We start from the raw sequence: 24,931 nt of genomic DNA, 5'->3' as shown, positions 1-24,931 counted from the left end.
AATGGAAGACCATAAAAAGCAAAAAGAACAGAAGCCCGGGGAGTTTTCCACAGACTGCAGAGAGAGGGCCCAGTGTGCACCTTCACCGAGCAGGCGTCGCGTCACCTCGCTAAAAGCATCGCCCCACGAATCCGGGGTGGTGCAGGTGGGTTATGCCTATAGAGGGTCGTAGATTATGGGAAGGAGGGTGATCCCCTCCATTTTTCCTAACTGCCGTAAGAAAACGGCCCGAAAGATGCGGCGCCTGCACAAGGCTGGCGCGATCCAATCGAATTCGTTGTAGAAAATAGCGCCACGGAACGCTCGAAACCGCATCTTCTGGGCCGTTTTTTGCGGCAATTAGAAAAGAATGGACGCAGTCCATCTCCCCATAATCTATGACCCCATATAGGCATAACCTACCTGGAACCCGCACCACCCCGGATTCGTGGGGCGATGCCTTTAAACCACGTTTCACACCGCCGTTTATGCTTTGTTTTTAAAATATGGATCACACTGCCGGTAGTGGATTTCTCCATCCAGATGTAAATATGCACAATGGAAGCGAGGTACTAAACGAATGCAATAAGATGAATAGATAAGAGTTCTTGTTATACATGTCTTCACATCTTAGTAGGACAACTTGAAACATAAAATCTGGACCAGACAGTTTAGATCATCACACGAAGGGAAAGATTTGTTTAACTGCCCCTCCTATAGTGGTCACCGCCCTTTCTCTCATCGTTGTGTTGAGGATGGTCGACCACAAGCAACGTTCGTCTGGTTGGAGTGCCACACACTCAGAAATCATGGACCTGGAAATTACACATCAACCACGAATACTTCGCCATGCTACAGTCGGGTCAGAATGACTTGCGTTATTGTGCAAAATGGCGCAAGCGGCTGCGTGTCACGTCCGCGCTGTACCTTCGAGATACCACGTCCTCAGTTTGGAAGTTAGAGGCAACATGTCACGAAATTTATGATGTTATGATCTCTTCGTAAATAGACAGAAGTATGGGTGTAGTTCCCTAGTATCAGAGTGATCACTCTCAGTTATTCAGAAAAAAAAGACCAAGCAACACCCTTGGTTGCGCCATTGCCCTCAACAATGCAACCCTTTCACGGATAGAACGATGGCCATTTACCACGCGTCTGCGATTGCGCAGCTTGGAGAGCTTCTGCTGGTTATTTGAATTACATTAGTTGGATCTCCAGCATTAAACGATGACGGCGTAGCTCGCCTTCTCGCAAGATGCACTGTGAGAGCACCGATGCAACAATGATTTTTCTTACATTTTCAAACCGAATCATGAGCGGGTGGAGCGTGTTCGTGCGTAAAATCGTAAACTACACCTTCACTTCTATCAATTCGTGATGAAATCTCAACAACGTTAATTTCGTGATATGCTAGTTCTGAGCACTACATAACTGAGTGCAATGATGTTTTCCTAGTTACCCGGGAATGGATAGAAACTACGGCGTTCGGAAATCGCTTGCAGCAGAAGTCATATCATTTTGAGCCGACTGTATCTTTTCTCCTTCATAACAGCAGAATGAACCCCAAAGAGAGTTCCTAACGGCAATGAAAGTTTCTTTTATTTATATCAATGGTACTAGGACCGATAACAAACTATTCAGCAAATTGTGAACCATAAAGTCTTGGATTCATTCCTTCCTGTGCGCTGTTAATACTCATTTGAAAGAGCCATGTTTCATTTTGTCAATCAGAAGACAACATCTAATAGATGTGATAGGGCATGAAATGTGCGGCATCGATCGACCTTACGGTTATGCGAAAAAATCTTGGAATTCAGGACCTCAGAGGTTTGCGAACGCACGGAGTGGCCGTATTGTGTCAGCCAGATGCATTACGTCCCTTTTCTCTATCGGTCGATACGGTGATAGTCGATGGAGCGTTGGCGACGACGTTAACAAACGACTCGACTAAGAAATAATCATAATAGTGCAGAATCACATGAGAAAGGAATCAAAACTACCGAAGAAACAAGAAAAGAGCTTAGCGATGCTTTCGACAAATAATCAGACTGTGAAGGCGACGAAGTAACGTGTCCATCCGGCACAAGGCTCAAGACACAACAAAAAGACACAAGTCCGTTCGATTTCGACTGTAAGCATATGCGACAAGATGCGGGAGCGAGGATCGTTACTCTCCCGGACAAGACCGGTCTCTTACCCGCCTACCGATCTCTAAGGTATAGAATTCTTGTTCATGATCGCAATTATCGGCTGTGCATACGCAATGGCGATACTTTGCCACTGTGAAACTCCGTCTGCTCACACCCACATATAACAGTCAAGTTTGCGAGCAGACGTAGTCTTGGAGCAGGGACGCAGACAAAAAGGACGTGTAGAGGCAGCGCATCACGAAATCCACACAGTGTGGAAACCTGATGGAAAACATAGACTTCTGGGTGTATATTACGAATATGAGCGTGGTTCTCTCAATTTCTCCTGATTGTCCTGAAAAAGTGCGTGCGAAAGTTCCTCGTGCAGCGGTTACCTCAGCAGCTTACTCGTTGTTCTTCCATGAACATGGCGTCGATACGTCACTGATTCTCGATCGCCTGCGAGTTCCAACTTTCCTCGTGAGAACGAACAACGCTTTTTCGAAATGAAATTTCGAAAAAATTTGCAAATTTTTGAATGATTGGGCGAAATTGAGCGAAGGCATGATCATATTTCGTAATCTACTACCCTGTGTGTGAACTCCAGGCCTTCTAACAGGTGCCTTTTTTAGGTAGAGGTGTATTAGCTGCAGAGGAATCGCCGGAGTCGCCTCCGTCAATAGAATTGCAAACACTCAGCATTCATTAACGAATGGAGACGTAAACGACGCGACAACGACAGACGACATTCCCAAAATAACTTAGCAACGCGGATCGTGTTCCAAAAGTTTAGCGATGTAATTGCTCGCGGCGTTTTTTCTTCAGAACAAGGAACAGCCTTAACTAGGTCTTCAAAAAACATTAAAATCATCATCCAAACAGTTATGTAGTAATCACTCGGTCCTCTCCCATCTAATATTCGTGAAGCCCTAATGTCTACGAGGGACTGATCAGCGTAGCATTCGGCACCTCCCCACCTCGGATTGTCATTTTAGAGGTCACATTCAGATAACCAATCTTAGTTACAATCAGTTGGCTTTAAGATTAACTGCATCAGTGGATTCCAGTACCATTTATCGCGTTGTTGAAGAAATAAAGCAAGTGGTTGCTCTGAGAAAATGGGGAGAACAACCCTTAAGGGGTAAACTGTGAACGGTTACTCACTCAACTGATTCGGGCACTTTTATACCTCTTTTCAGCAATTCCAAATCCACGACGTCGATGTTTCTAAACAAAAAAAAAATCACTAGCTAATTTAAGTCAAGTCAAGGTAGTAGTGTAGAAGTAATCCTACTGCTCATGATCCAACAAGGTAAGATTTCCAGAACAGAGTCCTTCAAGGTATGAATTCCGTGATTGGTACCTGAAAACAGTGCTGTTCTAATTAAATATAGTTGTGGTTACTCCAAACTTACTGGAAGAAAGGCATGAGGAGACAGTTGACCGTGAGTTGCCACATAAATACACCTAAGTTCCAAACTACACTCGAAACGCTGTTAGTCTGGAGGAGAAGAGATTCCGGAGCAACAAATCTGCAATCGAGGGCTCGAAAGAAAATTGCAGAGATGAGAAGAAACAGAGAAAAGGACAGAGATCACCTCCAGTAGAAACTGTGCCTAAGTGTATCTTCCTGCCAGCTTGGCCATGAGTTATTCCATGCCCCTCGGAATTTCAAGTCCCCTCCAGCGTCCAAGTAACAGTCCTTTAAAAACGAAGTCCGTTATATGTTAGTTTCTGCACGTCATCTACTGCCATCATCACAGCGCGCTTAGGCATCTCCTAAATCTGTGGCCCCTCTATTCGACGCTGACCCCGCGAATCCGACGAGCCTTTTTCCACCGCCTCATCGTTCCTCGGTTTACCCTAGGATCCTGCTCTCTCACTGTTAGTCTTACTAGTAGCCAAAACACTAATCGTAACTTCGTTTCACCGTCTATAAGCTTCAACTTATGAGGAGAAGTTCCGCTCTCTATTCTTCAATTTGTTTGGCTTGAAATTATGCGGGCATCACTACGAGCAGTTAAAGGCAGCGCATCTCTGCAGTTCGCCATGATCCCACCTTGATTCCACCGCACCGCTTCGAGCGCAGCCGTTTACGCGACTTGACCGTGCTTCATGACGTTTTGACCATGCCATACACGCTCTTTTCCCCTCAGCAGCTTATTGCCTGGCTTTACTTGGATGACGGGGAAGGAACCTCAATAATCTTCGACCGCTCGCTCGTTGATGAGGGGACAAAGGTTGGAACAGTTGAAGTTGGAACAACTTACCTCGCGGGAAAGAACGCCGTCTTCCACGCCTTTTTTACGACGACGACGGGAAGATGAGCAGAGCCGTTCTGATTTCCGTAATCTATTTGCAATTAGTACTTCAGGCTTTCACTGTGGTTTCCGCATCACGTCAAAATCGTGACAAGAATAAGCCCTTTAGAACGGAGAAGTTGGCACAGATGGTAGGAAGAGGGAGAAGGGAGCAGAAAGACGAAGGGCTTTCTTTGGTTGCATGCTGTTGCAGCACTACGGCTGAATCATTTTTGCGTGTACTTTTCTCTACATATAGTCGGGTCAGAAGGGTCATGACATGAATCACGGTGTAGTCACACGACCGGTCGCGCTGGAGCAATGCGCTCCAGGACGTCTGCGAGTGGGAGAACTGCGTTCGTCCAGTGCGACCGCTTTTTTGTAATGGAGGGAGGATACGCGAAGAAACAAAAAACCTCAACGTAGAACAAATACAATTTTGAACCAATCTTTAAAAGCAGATACAATATAGATTTAAGTAACAAAAGCAAATACAACAAACAACAAAAACAAGAAAAGAGAAACATGAAAGACGAAAAAATCAGAAAGAAAAGAAGACAGAATGGAAACAAACAAAAAATGTGGCCTGTATTGATTCGGATGACCTCACTAGGCAAGATTTGGCAAATTGCCAAGCGAACCGTTCGCAGGCCGTCTACAAGCGGTCAAAAACCAGCGCGACCGCTCGTGTGACTGCACCGTTGTTCGTGTCGTTTTGACTCGACTATATTTTCCCTTTCTGGTCCCAGAATACACTATTGGTCGCAATCTTACGCCAGTGTACCCTCGACCACCTGCACGTCGTAGGAATCATCTCACCGTTCCAATAACTCTACTACGGCATCCTCAAACAGACACATCATATAGTGCCAGTAGAACCATCCAACTGGTTTTTGGCCGTGGAGCACTCTGAACTACGTTGAAGGCCAATGTTTTTGCTTCGTAAAACATACATGCAGACATGGACACAGATAAGCACATACCAGTATATAATAGACACATATTCGCATAAAATGACGTTGGCAACAACCGCCTACGCATTCGCGTCGGGTCTCGTTTTGATCCGACCGCAGAATGATCGAACATAGCGCACCTGTGCACACAGAATTGAACAGAAGCAGTCTTTTTGAGCCAAGTAGAAAGCCAGAGTAGCAGCCTAAAAGTAATGATTCAAGACTCAAAGAGTAGTGGGGAATAAAGATTCGCTTCCTTCTCTGGAATCCCAAGGGCAAATGAACGGAAACCTGCGTCAGATTGCAGGCTGGGGCACGAATATTGGAATGGAAAAAGACGGAAAACACAGAGAACGCGTATACAGTCGTGTTTTCAAACGATCTCTTTTTTGAGGTTAATAGAAGACTTTTGCGTTGGACTTCAATGAAGGACCAGTTGCACTCCTACGGATCTAATATTCATAAATCGATAGTCAGTGGACCATTATGTTTATCGGCGATCATTTTTAATGTTTAGAGATGTTGAATTGGATTGAGGGAGGTCATTCATTCATTCTCAGGAGCACATGGATCATTTACGACATACATGGACGTGAGGAAAATTTCGTTTGTTATGTAGCTAAATTTCCAAATGTGAGCGATTTTCAGTTGGAAGGAAATTCTGCATCGTTTTAAAAACTGTCGTAGCTATTCAGTCCTTTAATCTTCAGCAAAAGTTTTTATTTTGCTCTGGCCATGCTATGAGATAGTTATTATGACCCACCCTAGAAGTAATACTTACCATTTACTACTACTAATATCCTTTTCGGAATGAATTTTTGGTTGGTTGTATAATTTACAGTTCAACTATTCATCCCTCCTTTGTTTTATTCATTCCGATCTAGTTGTTTATCAATGTTCCCAATTTATCCTACGTATCCTGGTATCCTTGGCAAAAAGAACAAAAAGGTACGTAAATAAAAACCAAATATGGGTGCGAAAATCCGTGGAAATGTTCTCTCTTTGTTCTGTAAGGGAGCGACTTGCTCATGTGTAGTAGAGTCCAAACGGCATGAAGCACGGTGCAGTTGTGTAAGCGGCTGCGGTAGAACGGTGCGCTGGAGCGTAGCGGTTAGGATCGAGGGGCCTCCCTACGCTGGCGGCATTCTTCGCTGTAGTTCGCGGTAGTCCCACGTCGACTCCAACCGCCATCGCCATCGTGCCGCATCGAGGGCAACCGCTTACGCAACTGCAGCGTACTTCGTGTCGTTTTTATCCGACTATACCTACGGGAGTTACATTTTATCCGAAACCTACTGCCATTCTCTCAGAAGATCATGCTCGAGACAAGAAACCTCTCGTCCTCATGAAATTTGGTTTTGTAGACTTCTCCGCAGTATAACATCCATTTGATAGTTTTTCAAAGAGGTCCATATCTATCTTTATCAGATCTTTATTTTGAAGAAGTTCTTAGGAATTAATGTGCAGTTCAACGCATTGTTATAATTCCTTGGAAGGAAGTGCCCCAATTCTTCAGCCTACGTTCTTCAACGACACAAAGCAAAAATTGCTTTTCTTCTAAGTTGATGTAACTACATTAAACCTGATGGATCCACTTGAGTACTGTCGCTGTCTGAATGTCTTCCTTTTTTCTCATAATATCGTAGAGAGGAATGTCGTCGTGGTTTTGGTATCGTAAAATCACAGGACCGTATTGATACGTAGCAAAGTCCTCGAGCTGGATGAGATGCCTTAAATTCAGATTTTATGTAATATATACTTCGAGTGCACATAAGCTTGAAGCTGTACCTGTGCTTCAGCAACATCAGCGCTTCGAGTTCTTCTTCGATTCCGTTGTGGATTATTTCTTCCTTCACCATAACCACTGCTGATTTGTACTTAACTGTGGGCAGTGGAATCATGGTTCTCATTGTTGTACGAGGTGGTTCTTCTACGAAACAATGGGCCCCGAATCTGCCGCAGTCTGTGGAACATTGATCTTGTTTCAACAAAGAGAATAACATATGTAATTGATATAAAGAAAAAATAAATGTGTTCGATGCTCATGCGTCCTTCTGGGATGCTTCTGGGATGGGATTGCGTCCATAACTACATGAAGGGGTTAGAGCATGGAGAGGCTTGATTCGATATCGGAGAAGGGTGAAGAAAAAACAAGAAACGAGGGTAGCAAAAGGGAATGTTGAGGTTTCTGTTAAGTGTCGCTCAGATCAGAATTTCGGAAAACAATTCTCCTATTTGAACAACGTCCCGGAATATGTAGATGAACCTAAACAGCTTCATCGTGATCGTAATCTCATATAGCGAATGAGCTTAGATGACATATGTATGTTGTTCAATAAATGTAGTGTTTCTGTGAAATCTTAGAAAGGAGAGTTTTTGGGCAGCATTAACTCGGCTACAGTGCTTACCGTCCGTTCGATATATGGCTGCCTCCAGCTTTATCGTTTCAGAGCCGCACTGCAGCGATTTCATCGTGAACATTAGTTCTTGAAGTGATCGGAAGCTCAGTTTGCCGACCAGAAATCGATGTCCTTCCTTCGTCTAGAACAACTCGTTTTGAAGTTTTCATACTTTGTTACATCAGTTACCCAGTGAATGCTGGCTGAGATGGCTTCTCACCTTTTCAATGGTAATTAAGAAGTCACGAACGCCATTCTCGAGAACAGACAGCAGTAGAGAATTACCGTCTTCACCATCCTTGAAGGCTAGAACGAATGAGCGAATGTCTGAAACTCGGGGCTCTAGAGCAACATGTACCTGCACTAAGAAATCTCCGGTTTTCTGCAGCTTCGCACGAACTGCTTCTGGCGTTAGCTTCCCATGATATATCGGTTCGTTTAACAAGGACAATTTGACTGCAGCGATGTATTCAGGAGGGAACATCCTCTGAAAATGCTGATAATGCACACGCTGTGGTCTCAGAATTTGTAACTGATCATCATTCACATCGAGAAAATCGAGACACAACAAATAAAAGGATAAAGTTTAAACACAACAACAGTTGGATAAAGTTTGACACAACAAATGTCAAAGATAAAACAGCGGAAGAAATAGAATAACTGAGAAAAATGTGCAGCTAGGAATACTAAAGAAAGGGAGTTCGATATCGATCATCGCGAAGAGCAAAGTATTTGGTGATCAATGTCAAACGAGGAAGTCATCTAAAAGGGTTAATTTAAGCATGTAGCACTCCGAACCATCGGGTAAAAAATATCCTATGTTTTTCTAATTGACCTCTGTTTGTAGAAAGGATCGATTTTGAGCAGTCTTCCAACGTAAAAGAGAAATGATTCCGTTCTTGTAGGAAAACAACAGAAACAACATTTGTTAATTTGCTATATTTGATCATTTGGTACCATATGAAGGTGGTTCAGCGCTTCCAAAGTTTTTTTTTCCACTATAGGGTCCGTGAAAGCTGTGTATCCTTAGATCGACAATTTCCCATTGATTGTAGAGACATAAGCCCTTCGCATGGAGGTTTCGACTCCATAGAAGAACTTTAGACGAGTTGTACTTGGCCTCGTGAACCTCGCCAACGCTCTCTCAGGATGTTTGCCGCTAGGCGCTTCTGAATAACAACATTGTTTCGCGATCACAGTAGATCTGCCCCTATTCTGGGCATTCCGCAACAGCCGAACTTTCTAAGTGGCATGAGTCATAAAATCCTTCCAAGAACTATAAGAGGATCAAAAACTGCTTTAAATTTGTGTTGGACGTAACTTGAATGAGATATTTTTTCATTGTGTCCTAACACCTTCAGGCAAAACTTATGCGCTAGATCACCGATTTTTGTAACGGCTCTGCTTGTCTTTCTGATGACTCTGTACGTAGGTTTTTGCAGTTTGCTTCTATGTTTTTGCAGTCAGAACAAAAATATGCTACTACTAGGGAAGAAAGAAGTGGCTCCCATGTTTATCAATTACATTGCGGATGATTGCCACCATCAGTAACATGTGATACTGTGAGAAAAACAAAGCTCATTCATTCTGGATTTAACAGTTTTTTAGGCTGGTAGCTTTTTTTGTAATCTAGTAAGCACTACATCACAGATCACTACTTCTCTTGGGTATTAATTCATTTCTTTTCCAGAAATAAGCAGAGATCTCATAAAATATGGAAAGTCGTGTTCGTGAAAAGGTTAGAAATCGTGTCTTTCTTTAGAGACTTGGTTGACGAACTTAACAATTAGCTTCGAACCCACTTCAAATTATCAAGTTGTGCAATAATTCCATGGTGAAAAGCAACTGTCTTCACTCGCAAAAGCAAAAGCAATTGTCTAAAAGAAATTTGTTTCGTGCTTCACAATTATTCAGGAAATGTCCGCACTATTGGGCACTGCTCACGACTTGGACCTTGATGCCGAGGAAGAAGAACAGAAGGGTAATGTCGTGTTGACAAGTAAGAGGAAAAACCGGTAAGTATCATGACACTAATGTTTCAAAACTTCAAACATTTCCACACAAAAGCGCTTCTGTTGTATCTCCTTGAAGGATAATCAGTGATTATCAGCTGTTTTTATCCACTGGATGGTAGTGATTGATAGGTGCCTAAAGACTTCCAGAATGGCACTAGAACAACAGTCACTTCGTTCTATCGAAGATTCCTGTCGATTTCCTGAAAAATGAGTTAGTTTCAAGCTGGTTGAACAATTTGCAGCAGGCTGTACTTCTAGATAAAGATTCTAGATGAATATTCTTCTTCCACATTCATTCCCTCAATTTCGCTGTAAAAATAGGTGTTTGATGTAATTATAATGCTTGGTCCCTTCGACGTCGATTCAGGAGGTTAACGGAGGCTAGCAGAGCTAGTTGCTCTTATGATGCTATGAATACGGAATTACAGTTATGAAATTGTTAAACCACTGGTGTCTGGAAATAATAGCACCGTTTATCTTGTCAATCACATACGGGAAAACGGCTCAATAACGAAAATGGCAATGAAGGCAGAAAATCAAGGCATCAACCCGGAAAGCACTGGATTTGCTCTCGCAGTACGTTTGGGGCCTGCATTTGCCACAGTTTTTTCTTTCATGGGAGTCAAACGCAGACGTGTTCAGAACGAAATACGGTTCCTTGTGGAATACCAAAAGCGATGGCGAGACCAGGTTCGCATCAGGTTCATTGAATGTTTTGGGAGATACCATTCTGTAACTAGCTGTTCTTAGGTACGTGGGTGCGACCATTTGCTCCCAATATGCGACTACGGACATTCTAAGAAGTACAAATTCTTTATAATGCCTCTACTTGGGCCGAATCTCGATCAACTACGAGAAGAAATGAAAAGGGAATTTTCGTAAGTTTGAAAAAACAATGTATCTGCGACAACAATGCTACAAGACTACCCATGATTTGCGTAGGAAGTGTCTAACTGAGGGAGCGCGATGCGTCTGCCACATCGCACGCTCTTCCTCTGCTTCAGAAATACTCCTTCGTCCCTGTGCTCCGCTCCAAATGGAGGCGCGTCGCGTTCACCCTGTCCTACACATTCAGCGTAGGCAGCGCACAAAGGTGATAATACGGGGTTCATAATACAGTAGGATCAAAACGACATGAAGGACGTACGCAATTGCGTACGCGATTTCTTTTGAGGCGCTTCGGTGGAGCGTAGCGTCAAGAGCGTGGTGAAACCCTTGAGGGCACAATCGCTACAGTTGACGACGGTCCCACCTCAGTTCCAACTGCCCACACCGCACCGTTTCGAGCGTAAATGCACCGCAACTACACTCGTGATTCATGTCGTTTTTACCCTACTATACGACCTTGAAAAAACGCTACATTCCCATTTTCAGCCCTGGTACCGCTGTTCGGTTATCCCTTCAAGCTCTCGATGCTGTATCAATGCTTCACCAAATCAAAATCCTACACACACGCATAGAACCATCACACCTTTGCATTGGAACGGAACATAAACGGAACATGTTGTTTTTGATTGGATTGGGGCACATCGTCACATTTAGTAAAGCTCCTACCTGGTGCGTTCTAATTACTAGAACAGAACTATCCTCGGAGTTTTTGTGTGTGCGAGCAAGGTGTCGGGCCTGAGAAACAGTGTATTACCGTTATCTTGTATTGCTCTGTTGTACACGAGGTACAATTCACTGCTTTCCAGGAACCGTAAGGCACGCTACTCTCCACGAGCCATCGCTAATAAGAGCGTTTCGAATATGGAGCTGGAATGCTGGTGAGCACAAATAAAAAAATTCCGTTGTGAGAATCAAATCTGAATTAATGAATGAAAATTTTAAAATGTAGTGCTTCTTTTGATGGTTGCTTGGCCGAATTTGAAATTCGAAGTCAAATTTCGCATTCAAATCATTTATTACTGTTGGCACATAAAGTTCAAACTTAGCTTTCGCTTGTAGAGTTTGAAATGTACGGTTAGATCGATCTTGCCACCCGTTTTCGCACATTTAGTAATAGAAGTATGTTGCGTTCAAGTATTGTATGGATTTTTAGTTGCTAATGCAATCGTTCGCCCTCGCTTATGTTTAAATCTACATTTTTGTTCTTTCACGCCTTGATATTAGCGTCGCAAGTTGTGATGCCACATGACCAATCATGAAACACTCGCTGAAGTTTACCTAAATGAGCCAAAATCTTTATAAGTATTCAAAAAAAAACGGGTTCAAAATATCGTAAACACCTTATTCGAGAGAGGGAAAGAAGCTTAATTGTATGCTCTACTTTAGAAGCTCTAAACGCTGAAAACTTACCCGAAGGGGTTATTTAATTTACTGGTTGTGGGTATTAAACTCTCTCCGTATAATCTGTTATAATAACGTTCCAGAATTGTTTTTAGAGGCACTTTAAAGTACATGATGCCTCATTATTTGACTTATACGGCCGGCGGATGTTAAGGAGTAACGCGGCTTGTAAGTGTCTTCGCCGTGGTCGTCCATACGTAGCAATTTTGAGCCCATCCTGCTCGATTTTGCTCTAGAGCTCGCACAGAATCCATCCATCCGTCACTGTTCCATCTTCCGCGAAACTTCACGTCTTGCCTGAGCCCCCTGACGATGTCGAGTCTCTTCAAGTCTTCCTTCTCCACTCCCGTCCAGAAATTTCTTTTCAGTCCAGGTGGCCTTTTCCAGTTTAGGTCTAGGGACGTCCTCAAAGCAACATGAGCAAGGCGATTTAGTGTGTAATGTGACCGTGAAAAAGAAAGCCAAGACGGTTTTCTGCGTCTATTTTAGAGCACAGGCAAGATGATGTTTTCCTAGCGTCATATGCCGATATCTATCCACTTCTAAGTAGTGTTCTACGTCATAGCATAAAAGTAGCCAAGCATCTGTCTAAACAACTTCCTTTCCGTGCAATCAAGCCCCTTCATCACCGATGGCGGCCTTGCCCAAGTCTCGTATCCGTATATTCTTCGCAGGGCGAACTGCGGATAGGTAGACTCGCAGCTTGGTCGCGTTGGCCAAAGGGGTCGACCGCAGCCATTTTGCTAAGGAATTAAATGCAGAAAAGGCCTTAGAAGGACTACGGAATCACAGAAGACACAAACTCTGCGACTTACCTATGGGGCTGAGGACTATGACAAGGACTCTTTTCATGATGAGTCATTTTGGATATCAACATTTGTCCCCTTCAACGCCAGAAATAAACTGCCTGTAGAAAATGACAACTCTTAAACCACAGCTCGACTACGTTTTAGAAAGGAACGTCCCTTTGTCTGATATCCGAAAATCTAGAGATTAGAGCATTTTTGTTGATCATCTCTCTTGCAGCTGCCGACGTTTTTCAGAATGCAACCCAAATAACAGAGCTCCTCAGCACGTTCAATTGGTTGTTCGTTTACCCTGATTCCTGCTGAGGGTCTCACGGAAACCCACATCTCCGTGCATTTGTTAGAATGATGTCCCAGTTCATAGAATTGCAGCTAATTCCGACATAACTCCTACGGCATGTTGCAGATTCGCTCCGCTTTAAGCGAAAATCACAACTTCGGCGTACTCGAGGAACCATCTTCAAGCAAGGGACGTCTGAATAGTGCAAGAATCACGTTAACGGGACATTGCTCAACGGTTCTACACTTAACGGTTGTATCATCGACGGCAAATTTGAACAGAAGAGGTCCCGCGACAGACTTGTCTTGCTCCGTTTTCCACTTTAAGCGGTGAAGTAAATCCGGCTGGTGTTCGAACAGTAGTAGTTGTTCTTCTGCTCATGTTCGCTCATGCTAATGAACTTTTCTGGAATGCTATGGAGGCAAAGCGCTCTGAAAAGACTGGTAAAGAGAGTCAGAAGCGTCCAGAAAGGCCAAGTGCAAATCCTTCGAGAGAAGTTGCAACAGTTCGATCAGTCCCCTGATGACGAATACTTGGTCAATCGTAGATCAACCAGGGCAAAAACGATTTGCTTATTGCGGGAAGTTTCTTCGTGACCCCATAAGCCGTTCCAGGATGATCCGCTCTGAAACCTTGTACGTTACACGCAGCAGAGATATTCCTAGGTACTTCTTGGGTTCTGTGACAAATAAATCCTTGTGGAGCGGAATTATGACAGCGTGTCTCCACGTCCTGAATACAATTGGTGAGAAGAACGCCGCCTTTGATTTTCTTCTTGGTTAGTCCCCCGGTATTTATCGACACCCGTTAGAGGGATTTCTCCCTGTATTCCTCGTCATTCAAGGACAAGGGGACGTCCACGTCAATCTCTGGCTGAGGTTGAACTCCTCCACTTCTTTTCTGGAATCCTAACTTCAAGCTGAGAAAAACTGGGTGGTGGTCGGAATCGAATGCAACGTTCCACACAGCTCTAGTTTTTCGGATATCCGACAAGGGGACTTTCCAAAACGTAGTCGAGCTGTGGTTCAAAAGTTGTCACTCACTACAGGCAGTGCACTTCTGGCCTTGAAGAGGACGAATATTGATATCCAAAATGTTGAATTCATCATAAAAGCGTCCTTGTCATGGTCCATAGGTACGTCGCAGAGTTTGCGTAGGCTGTGATTCCGCAGTTGTACACGGGCTCTTCTCGACGACGTTGAGCCAAATCCTTCCACCAGATTACGTGATCGTTCCTCACAGCTAATGGGCAACCTTCTACTCTCTTCTAATCAGTTTCGCCACAGTAGATGGTATAGTTTTCTATGCTGATGACGGGACGTCGTGTAATGCAGCAAACGGCGCACGCAGATATCGTAAAAGTACAGACAGAGCGGCTTTCTGGAGTCTCGACAGCAATCGGCAGTTCGGCGTTACGAAACGTGGTTCCTTGTTCCTTCTACGCATTTGACCGATGTGAGTATGGTCTCTGTACGTGTCCTGGAGCAGTTTTTTGCAATGCCTGGGGAACCTGCGCAACGTAACAGCGCGAGTTATAGCTCATACGCTCCCAAATCGTATACTCAGATGCCTGATTTCATTTAGTAAGAGGAGGGCTACCAGACCTCATTAAAGATCAATAAAGGATAAAGTGTCTAGCGTTAATCAATACGCTTGGGATGTGCCACCATGTTCCCTTCAATTCAGGATTGTTTGAGGTTTATGAACGTGTAACTGGCCTTTACAGCGACTTACAAGGCTAGCCGATGTGTTAAGTCAGTCCTTTTGTCCTCCCAGACAAGTTTTGCACCGATTTATAGACCCCAGAGGGATGAAAGGCTTGGGGAGCACTAAGGGGATTCGAACCTCTGATCGGTCGTGTAGACAGCGCAATTTCTTACTGACTGCGCTACACCCGCCCCAGCAATCCTCATCATCTGTTAAAAATTTAGATATTGGGATTGTATACTATTCTGATCACGAATACGTGCAATCATACACACGATTTCAACAGGTTTTTTACATTATTGGATTTGCTCTGTCGGAATGAGTTGCCGTGGAATAAGTTCAAAAATATGACGAAGGAAACGGTAGAGGAGAGAAAATTGGTTATGTTCAACAGTGCAGCTGCAGGTAAGCCATACTAGATCATAAGTGTATTGATTGATTCCTTTACAAAAATTCTATTGCTTTCTTTTCAGTTGGTATTATTGGTACGGTTAGGGTTGGGGTGATCTAGCGCTTAATAGCAGCCTCGTTCATCTTCAAAATTCGATCTAAATCCTTTCAAAATCTACTAAATGTTAAAGTTCACAGGAGGTCTCCAACACCGAGGAAGTGCACTAGCACATGTCCCTGGAGAGGTGCGCGCGCTGTGTGTCATAATGAATAAATCTAGTTTCAAGGTGATTTTTTTTAAATTTACACTATGTACACACTTCTTTTGCTTCCTGAGTCTTGTGATAGGTGATGAGTATTTGTCGATAAGCTTTTGCTAATGGTGAAAGACTGTAGGTAAGGTGGCGTTGTTTTCAAATGTTCGGAGATGGGAATATGGGAAAATTTCTTGCGATCCCCTCTCCGATTATCATTATTTCTTGATTTCTTCGTCAGCATAAAGAAACGAATGGCGAAAATGAACCTGAAAATAGAAAAGGGGATGTAGCGACATCTAATGAATCTACGCACATATTAGTTCTTCTAATTTTCAAGTCCTGCAGGTTGAATACCAACGTAAGGAATGTTTTCATTATAAGCAGACCTTCCCTTGCCTAGAAAACAAACAAATTGGGAAAGAGAAAGCGATCGAGAAGAAAATGAGGCGGAGAATTAGGCCCGACCCTTCTTTCCAAATACTGGAAAACGCATGGCAGGAATTGTTAAGCTGTTCAAGATGTAGGACTTCCTGGACCAAGACGACGTAACGCGGCCTGATGACAGTATCAGACAACATCCTAAACGCACACCAAATCAGCTTCTACAATACTCTGCATGAACATTGAAAAACCGACGGTGAGTGACGCTGCGGCACCGTCGGTCACCGTCGCTTGCTCATAACTGCTCATAAAATGGAAACTTCAGGATAGTTTATATATCATTAGATTCCCCTCTTTGAGATCTACACGAAAACCCACATATTGTTGAGAAAGGAGCAAAATGACGCCAAAAGCAATAATTGGAACCTAACATAGCCTAAGGTTATAATTGACAAAGTGTTCAGAGACTCAAACTTTCACATCTGGTCAGAACAGCAAGAAATTGTTGTAGGTGAGTACTTGAAATTATTGATTTGTTATTTTTTAGTCATTTGTGCGTCATTTTTAGTCATTTTAATTGTTGTATGAAATAGCAGTTCGTCCTTACTTTGAACGTTTGTTGCAATGAAAGAAGTTGTCAAAACAGCCTATAAAATCGCGGTTGAGCACAACTATTCCTGAATTTTGTGAGATTTGTATTGTATACAGACAGATGAACCCCGCTCGTACACTAGAGTATCGCAAAGTTTGAAAATCCCACTTTTCGTCTTTTTCCTTTCATTTCATCTCTACTTTGCATCTCCGTTAATCACCAGAACAGAGGTCAAATCGAAAGAACCTAAGCAGATCGCTTAAAACAGGTAATGTACATTAGTTTATAAGGTATGTTTCCCTCTGAATAGATTTTCTCGCTCTATTTATAACACCTTCTTTTCATAACATTCCATAGAAAGGAAGAGTATGAAGCTTACTATTAAATTTTATGCAACTATTTCAATGCTATGCTCCTTGATTCACCAAAAATCGAGTTCGCCACAGCATTTCGAGTTGAATGATATCGTTTGCAAAGCAATTCGAGATTTCTTTCTATCTGACTCCGCGGCCCGGCTATTTTCGCACCTCAACAAGGCTGGCCTATTCCACCATTGGCGGTCACTGCTGCAGCATTGGAAAGAAACATTGTGCGGATGTCAACTCCACATTTTATTCGAAGAAATTCAAATATGTACATGGAATAGAAAACAAATTGAACATTTCACTACAATATATAATACCAATTCACATCACTATTAAAATGTTAATATTCATCCTCTCATGTTGGATTTATTAGTGCCAGCTGGGTAGCTCGCTTTTTTGTGAGGTACTTGTAGTTAGAGTCAATTTTGAAATAACAACAACAATGAATTATATAAAAAAGATAAAAGGATTAGATAGTTTAAATCTTATCGTATTAATGACAGCTGAATTGGAGCGGTCAGTTCAGGTGACAATATTAATAATCTCATCTTCACTAGAATTCGATTAATCTTAGTCCTTGCTTTCATTACGTAATATCTGCGAAAGATTAATTCAGAACTTTTCCAAACAAAAATATGCGACGTCTATATAAATGTTGCCTTTCCAACATTGTAGTTGCCAATGGTGGATTAGGCCAGCCTTGTTGAGGTGTGAAAATAGCCGGGCCGCGGAGTCAGATAGAAAGAAATCTCGAATTGCTTTGGAAACGATATCATTCCACTCGAAATGCTGTGGCGAACTCGATTTTTGGTGAATCAAGGAGCATAGCATTGAAATAGTTGCATAAAATTTAATAGTAAGCTTCATACTCTTCCTTTCTATGGAATGTTATGAAAAGAAGGTGTTATAAATAGAGCGAGAAAATCTATTCAGAGGGAAACATACCTTATAAACTAATGTACATTACCTGTTTTAAGCGATCTGCTTAGGTTCTTTCGATTTGACCTCTGTTCTGGTGATTAACGGAGATGCAAAGTAGAGATGAAATGAAAGGAAAAAGACGAAAAGTGGGATTTTCAAACTTTGCGATACTCTAGTGTACGAGCGGGGTTCATCTGTCTGTATACAATACAAATCTCACAAAATTCAGGAATAGTTGTGCTCAACCGCGATTTTATAGGCTGTTTTGACAACTTCTTTCATTGCAACAAACGTTCAAAGTAAGGACGAACTGCTATTTCATACAACAATTAAAATGACTAAAAATGACGCACAAATGACTAAAAAATAACAAATCAATAATTTCAAGTACTCACCTACAACAATTTCTTGCTGTTCTGACCAGATGTGAAAGTTTGAGTCTCTGAACACTTTTCAACCATAACTTTAGGCTATGTTAGGTTCCAATTATTGCTTTTTGGCGCATATTTGGCATCATTTTGCTCCTTTCTCAACAATATGTGGGTTTTCGTGTAGATCTCAAAGAGGGGAATCTAATGATATAAAAACTGTCGTGAAGTTTCTATTTTATGAGCAGTTATGAGCAAGCGACGGTGACCGACGGTGCCGCACCGTCACTCACCGTCGGTTTTTCCATGTTCATGCAGAGTATTGTGTAGACACAAGCCTCTATGTGGTTCCCAAAGCTGCAGTTCACGAATTCCACGCGATTGGTTTACAGGAAAAATGGGAACGCATCATCTGGCTATCTTTCTCACATCGCTTTGTCAATAGTCTGCGAGAATCAACAATCACCTTCAAGAGGTGGAGAAAGTGATCCGACATATTTCATGAAATGTTGAAGGAAGTGGCAACCTGTACAATTTGATTGTCAGAGAAATTATATCGAAAAGCCGCCGATGGGGGCGAAGGTACTTCAACTCCTGATAGTGCCACCTTTCTGCAGTGTTTCCAATCATCGTTTCGTTCAAGCGATTTCTAGGTTGATCTATCAGGGAGTCAGAATAAATCCTTCTGAGTTTTTCCTTATCTCATTATCATTAACTAGCGACCAGATTGAAGTCTTCTCTGCCCTTCAATGTCTGTATTGAGTCCGAACATCTCCAGCAGTGAAACAGAAATTATTCACATGGAAATACTAGTTGTGGTGCACAGCATGAAGTTTTGTACACTCTTCTGAGTTGATCTTCTGAGAACCAGCTGGCCTTTTGCGAGCTGGTAGCCACCTTTATGTAATTTCAGCGGCACAGAGGACCTAACTTCAAAGAATTTATAAGAATTTTTTTCGAAAATCGGGGTAACCCTCGAGTGCGTATCAATGATACTGGGTAAAAGCTAAGTTAATATTAAGCTGGATTCTTCATGTCAGCTGTAGGTGCTTCACAAAAGACCTGTATTGAGGGTCACAAATGTTTGTTAGAAATACCGACCAATCATCATCCAAAGAGGAAACCTTCGGCTGTGGAGAAGGTGATACTATGCTACCAACATGTTGCCAAAAAGAGATAAATGAGTTGCACGGGTACTAGTAGCATCTTTATGATATAACTCGTTTACCATTCAATGAAGAAGTCGATATTTTATTGCCAAAGTTTTTCTGTGAGTTCATACACAATAATTTCGCTTTTACACTGACAACACCCTTCATATCCCCCAGGAACACTGATGGAACACTGATGATCAGACACATGTCGGAAATTTGGACTATGTATATCTTCTGCTTCGTAGAAGTAGCAGATACAGCACAAAAAACCTTTGTTAATGCTGATGCAACACATTTCCTGTTTCGTTAAGTGCCGCCGTCACTCCTTTCCACTGCTTCTTCTTAGTTTGTATTGAATGAGTGTCTTTATCAGACATAAAACTAATGCGACAGCTCATTTTCATTCGGGTAGTGGCACCGCTCCTGTTGAGGATTTTACAGATCATTTTTAATCCAAACGCCAATACTATTATTAAGGCTGCTGACTTGCGATATCAGCTCATAAAATACCTCAATCGGACGAATGTCAGTCTTCATAGTCCTTACGAGTGGGAAGAAACTACGGTAGTTTGCATAGAAACTATTCCATTCCTCAATTGCTCGTCAGTACATGCAGGAATATCTTGCTTCCAAAGACATCAAACCCGAATCAAATTTGTACAAGCAGAATGTTAGTGCAATACATAAGTGAGGTTCTACAACAATGTAGTTGGAAAAAAGATGAGTGTGTTATGTGAAGTTATTTTTAGGTGCACTAAAGAGCTAATGAAAAATTACAAGCCACCGCAAAAGGATCCCGATTCGCTTATCTCAGGCGAAGGCTAAACAAGAGAAAATTGCTCTACTTAGTTCCAATATCACACATATCAGTGAAATATGTTACTCGATATCAGTAAAATATGTTACAATTAATATTTTTGATGTCATACCCACTTTCTAGAAAATTGAAAACCCTCAGGTCACATTACTCGCGAAGAGTTGGGAACCTTTCCAATTCCTTTGCTACCATTCAAAAATATCCACATCGTAGGATTTTTCCCCTAATTTATTGATGGAAACAAATTTATTTCCATCACAGTCTGTGCTTTCGGCAACTGGAACTCTTAACTCCAATTCCTCTGCACTCCAATTCCTAACCAAACCACCAATGCTGTGGTGAAAGCGTTTATCAGCGATGTTACATTGAAGCTTAGGATTCCCAACGAAATTGTACCTGATCGTGATCCTAATTACGCAAGTGATTATTTCCAAATCCTAAGAGTTTCTAACAAACTAACAACAAGTCATAACCATAAGCCTAATGGAAAATTCGAGAAATTGGTAGAAAAAATCTGTAATCAGAATTCCTTGAACTTAACTTTTTCACTTATAACAGCAGTATAAATGATAAAACAGAATACGAGGCTGTCGTTCGCGGGGCAGAATACAACCCATTCTGCCCCGCGAACGACAGCCTCGTACATTAGTTCGGCACTGCTTCGCAAACAACAATAATCGAAATACAAATCAGGTTACGGCTTTCAGAACAACATTTTCGCTTACAAAATTTTCATTGGAGATCTTGTTCTATTACATGACGATACTGTTCGTCCAACACTTACCGGTGAGAATGTCCCTTTGTTATCGGACAAATCTCCTGTTCAGGTGACACCATCACTGCTTGGATTGCCTGACGGGAAGGGCAAGTCGATCATACTGGTAGGCCGACGATATTTCTCCTCTTCCTCCGTCCGCGAATATTTGCATTCCAAGACAAATTGTACATTCACCAGCAAACATAAATAAGAGACTTTAGATAACTTAGAACACATTTGACGACAGTCACGTGATCCCCAATGAAAGCATTAATCTTTCAGCAGTATGCGATCACCTTGGCAATGAGAGGATGTTTTCGAGAACAAGAAATTTTTCGCTACTATTGGAGGAATTTGCAAATACCATAACAGTAGTATGATTTTCTCTGAATTACGGAACCACCTATAAACCGCAAGAAAGAAGAAATTTCTGTGAATAGGAGCTTCGAAGAAACTCTTGTCAATTTATAACAAAGCACACACCTTTCTGAAAATTGCCTCCTTATGTTGAACGAAAACCACTGTGTTGCGCATAGTTCAACATATGAGCTACTTAATCGTATTCTATAAATTACACATAAAATTTCACGTACGAAATACTTCTCATTATTTTTTTTCAACAAGTTCACTTTCACATACTAATTGCTCAACTGCCAAAATTAGTATTGTGCTTACAAGAGGAACGTTTCTTTCTCCAAGATACAGATACATATTTAATTGTTTCTTTTTTTCCATTACTACACAAGCAGTCTGAACGTCCGGCGAAAAACCAGACTTTAGACTATATGTGGTGCTCGCTTTGTTCGCCTTCACTGATCAGTGAAAAATAATAGTAGTGGCATTTTCTGTAAAACTGGAACTGTGTTTTTCGAACAACGCTTTCTTCCTCTTTTTCGTAACAAACAAAGGCGAAAGATATCAGTTTTTTTTTCTAAACGCATCAGTTTTACATTTGGAGATCATTAAAAGCTACAAACCCTCTTCACCAATATATTATAGACGAAATTTAAAAGCATTACTCAAAATATGAGTTTCCCTGCTGTATCCCCCCAACAGTTGTCAAGAACGATATTTTGGCAAAAGTAAAAGACATCACCCTAATGATAAAGATAACGTTCTACGACAGATCATATAAACTGTTCGCTACTATTTAAGTAGCCGTTTGCATGCGCGTTTCCACTTTCTGAGGAAATCATGCTACCAACTTGAGGCGAACGAAGAAGGAAAGAGACGAGCGGGGGACCCACAAAGGTGGAAAGCAAAGCGCAGTGGCCACGGATATGAAACGGCTGCAACGTCCCATCTACCCTTAGCGACATGCACGCGAAGTTACTGCGCACCATTTTGATGCCGATGGACCGGTCGCACTCCATTTTATAGCTATCTGGAGCACCAATTCGACCCCGATAGACTCGTCGCAACCTTTTTTTGCCCTTTTTGGAATTTCGTTTCACACACACACACACACACACACACACACACACACACACACACACACACACACACACACACACACACACACACACACACACACACACACACACACACACACACACACACACACACACACACACACACACACACACACACACACACACACACACACACACACACACACACACACACACACACACACACACACACACACACACACACACACACACACACACACACACACACACACACACACACACACACACACACACACACACACACACACACACACACACACACACACACACACACACACACACACACACACACACACACACACACACACACACACACACACACACACACACACACACACACACACACACACACACACACACACACACACACACACACACACACACACACACACACACACACACACACACACACACACACACACACACACACACACACACACACACACACACACACACACACACACACACACACACACACACACACACACACACACACACACACCACCACCCCACACACACACACACACACACACACACACACACACACACACACACACACACACACACACACACACACACGCACGCACACACACACACACACACACACACACACACACACACACACACACACACACACACACACACACACACACACACACACACACACGCACGCGCGCACACACACGCACACGCACACACACACACACACACACACACACACACACACACACACACACACACACGTGACAGACTAAGCCCATTACTACATAGCATGACCACTCTGAATGTCCGGCTAAAGCCGGACTTCAGACTTTATCTACTGTTTCCTTCGCTCTCCATCACTGATAAATGAAAATCAATAATAGTGGCATTTACGGGAAAAATGGAATCGCGGTTTTCTAACAACGCCTCCTTCTTTCTCTTTTTTAATGAATTTATGCGAAAGATTTCATAGACTGTAAACAGTCTTTTATTACGGCTAACGTTTCGGCGTTGTCAGAGCCTGGAAAGTAAGAACATTTGCAATATATCTTCTCAAATGCCTCATCCAGAACTACTCACCATCCCCTAAAATATTACACCCAGAAACAAAAACCAAAAGAGCCCAAATCTCTGCGTTTACCTAGATAGCCGCGTTGTCGTGATATTAGCGGAACTTCGCATGATAAAATCGCTCTGCGAATGCTAATTAGTATGCGACCCGCATATGACCTGCGGAGCCAACTCGTTGGTCAGGCAATGCACTATTCCTTTCTTTCCATTTCTGGACCTTTTGCATTTATATAAAACGCTTCTAGGGTTCGCTATAATTTCGGTTTCGTACGACCGTGGCAGCAATACAGTAAGGAGCGTTTTTATGACACTGTTTGAGGTGAGCTCCAGGGGGAGTTGCTGCATTCGACTGGTTCATCTCATTTAGATGTTCTTTAATGCGCACAGAAAGGGGTTGCTTTGTTTCGCCGATGTATTTGTTCCCACATATTTTGGACGAAATTGGATGGACTACACCGAAGAACCAGCAGTCGCCCTCCTTCCCGAACGGGCATATTACACAGTCTGGAGTAATACAGAAGCGATCGTACATTCTATTTTGAACTAATTGCTCCTTGTTGGAGATATCTCCACAATTCTCACTTGGTCTTCGAGATCACATTCCACCAGACTAGCCCGTATACTTTTACTTAAGTTGTTAATTATGAAAGGCGGGTATTCGAGTCAACCACTGTAGCATATTTTCGCTGCGCACCAAGACCTGGCCAACGCGCTACATTAGTGGTGTAACCGTTAGAATCCGCGATTGTTGCGTTAGGTTGTCGTCGAACCGCTCCCGGACATCTTATGTCCTAGATTTTCAGAACCATCGTGTATTTCATTCACCAGTGGACCACTGTATTTCTACATTAGGGAATTTACATATTTCTACATTAAGGAAAATTATTATTTCTTCATTAAAGAATGGCAGCCAGTTTATTTGGGTTCCTCCTTTGTGAACCGTATGTAAGGGGACTGCTGGTTTAGAAGCTCGAAACAATGTGTCCATCTAGTCTTTAGTCAGGCATATAATGCAACAATCATCAATCATCAATGTAACGGCAGTACAGGAAAGGTTTTGGTTCCAAAACGCATTGTTCTACTTTGGACATGAATGCAATGGCTAGTACGGGAGCTAGTCGTTGCCCCATGGTCAATCCCCTGACTTGTCTGTAACAGCATCCCGCCCAACGAAAAATAGAGCATTTAAAATTATTAGCAAAAATAATAGACATTCAAAATTTAAAGCATTCATCCAGGAAAATCATAATTCGTTTTATGGAAAACCCGTGGAAGTCTAGAGTGTCTCGGTGTTCTACGAGAACCCAGCTTTGCATTGCAGCGCTGTTTCAAACATTTGTATGAAGCGATGTGACATCGAGAGACGCGGTGACACATACTTCTTCTAAGCGCGCTCTTTAAAGCTGCTCAAGGAACATGCTGGTTTTGGATAGCGCCGGAACATACTTGACCAATGGTGCAACGAAGCTTTTGGCTTTTGTTTCTGGGTGTAATAGATTAGGGGATGATGACTTGTTCTGGATCGGGCATGTGAGGGGAATATCTGA

General features: G+C 42.5%; 3 protein-coding genes across 4 annotated transcripts; 2 read left to right on the top strand and 1 right to left on the bottom strand.

Moving 5' to 3' along the window:
* Nucleotides 1–658: 658 nt before the first annotated feature.
* On the bottom strand, nt 659–8,244 carry RB195_019190 (uncharacterized protein; the record flags this gene model as incomplete). The annotated part of the gene is made up of 11 exons (XM_064186935.1): nt 659–794; nt 3,273–3,335; nt 3,403–3,471; nt 3,524–3,640; nt 3,707–3,810; nt 5,502–5,564; nt 6,944–7,091; nt 7,150–7,324; nt 7,770–7,902; nt 7,981–8,058; nt 8,119–8,244. The coding sequence occupies 11 exons, from the start codon at nt 8,242–8,244 to the stop codon at nt 659–661; spliced, it is 1,212 nt and encodes a 403-aa protein (XP_064042816.1).
* A 1,230-nt stretch (nt 8,245–9,474) lies between these two features.
* On the top strand, nt 9,475–20,110 carry RB195_019189 (uncharacterized protein; the record flags this gene model as incomplete). Its single annotated transcript, XM_064186934.1, has 12 exons — nt 9,475–9,498; nt 9,675–9,775; nt 10,204–10,351; nt 10,418–10,465; nt 10,526–10,653; nt 11,150–11,332; nt 11,470–11,541; nt 15,144–15,262; nt 15,446–15,534; nt 19,763–19,849; nt 19,902–19,972; nt 20,035–20,110. 12 exons carry the CDS (start codon nt 9,475–9,477, stop codon nt 20,108–20,110), a joined length of 1,146 nt encoding a protein of 381 aa, XP_064042815.1.
* A 51-nt stretch (nt 20,111–20,161) lies between these two features.
* On the top strand, nt 20,162–21,239 carry RB195_019188 (uncharacterized protein; the record flags this gene model as incomplete). 2 transcript variants are annotated; one of them, XM_064186932.1, is made up of 3 exons in its annotated part: nt 20,162–20,186; nt 20,844–20,983; nt 21,090–21,239. In XM_064186932.1, the coding sequence occupies 3 exons, from the start codon at nt 20,162–20,164 to the stop codon at nt 21,237–21,239; spliced, it is 315 nt and encodes a 104-aa protein (XP_064042813.1). The 2 variants fall into 2 exon arrangements, with proteins under 2 accessions (XP_064042813.1, XP_064042814.1); XM_064186933.1 differs by lacking the exon at nt 20,162–20,186 and adding an exon at nt 20,669–20,750 and having other exon boundaries at nt 21,142–21,228.
* Nucleotides 21,240–24,931: the final 3,692 nt, after the last annotated feature.

Source organism: Necator americanus, chromosome II (assembly GCF_031761385.1).
Source record: "Necator americanus strain Aroian chromosome II, whole genome shotgun sequence".
Lineage (NCBI taxonomy): Eukaryota > Metazoa > Nematoda > Chromadorea > Rhabditida > Ancylostomatidae > Necator > Necator americanus.
Note: the sequence above shows the minus strand (reverse complement) of the source record. Positions and strands in the feature narration are given on the sequence as shown.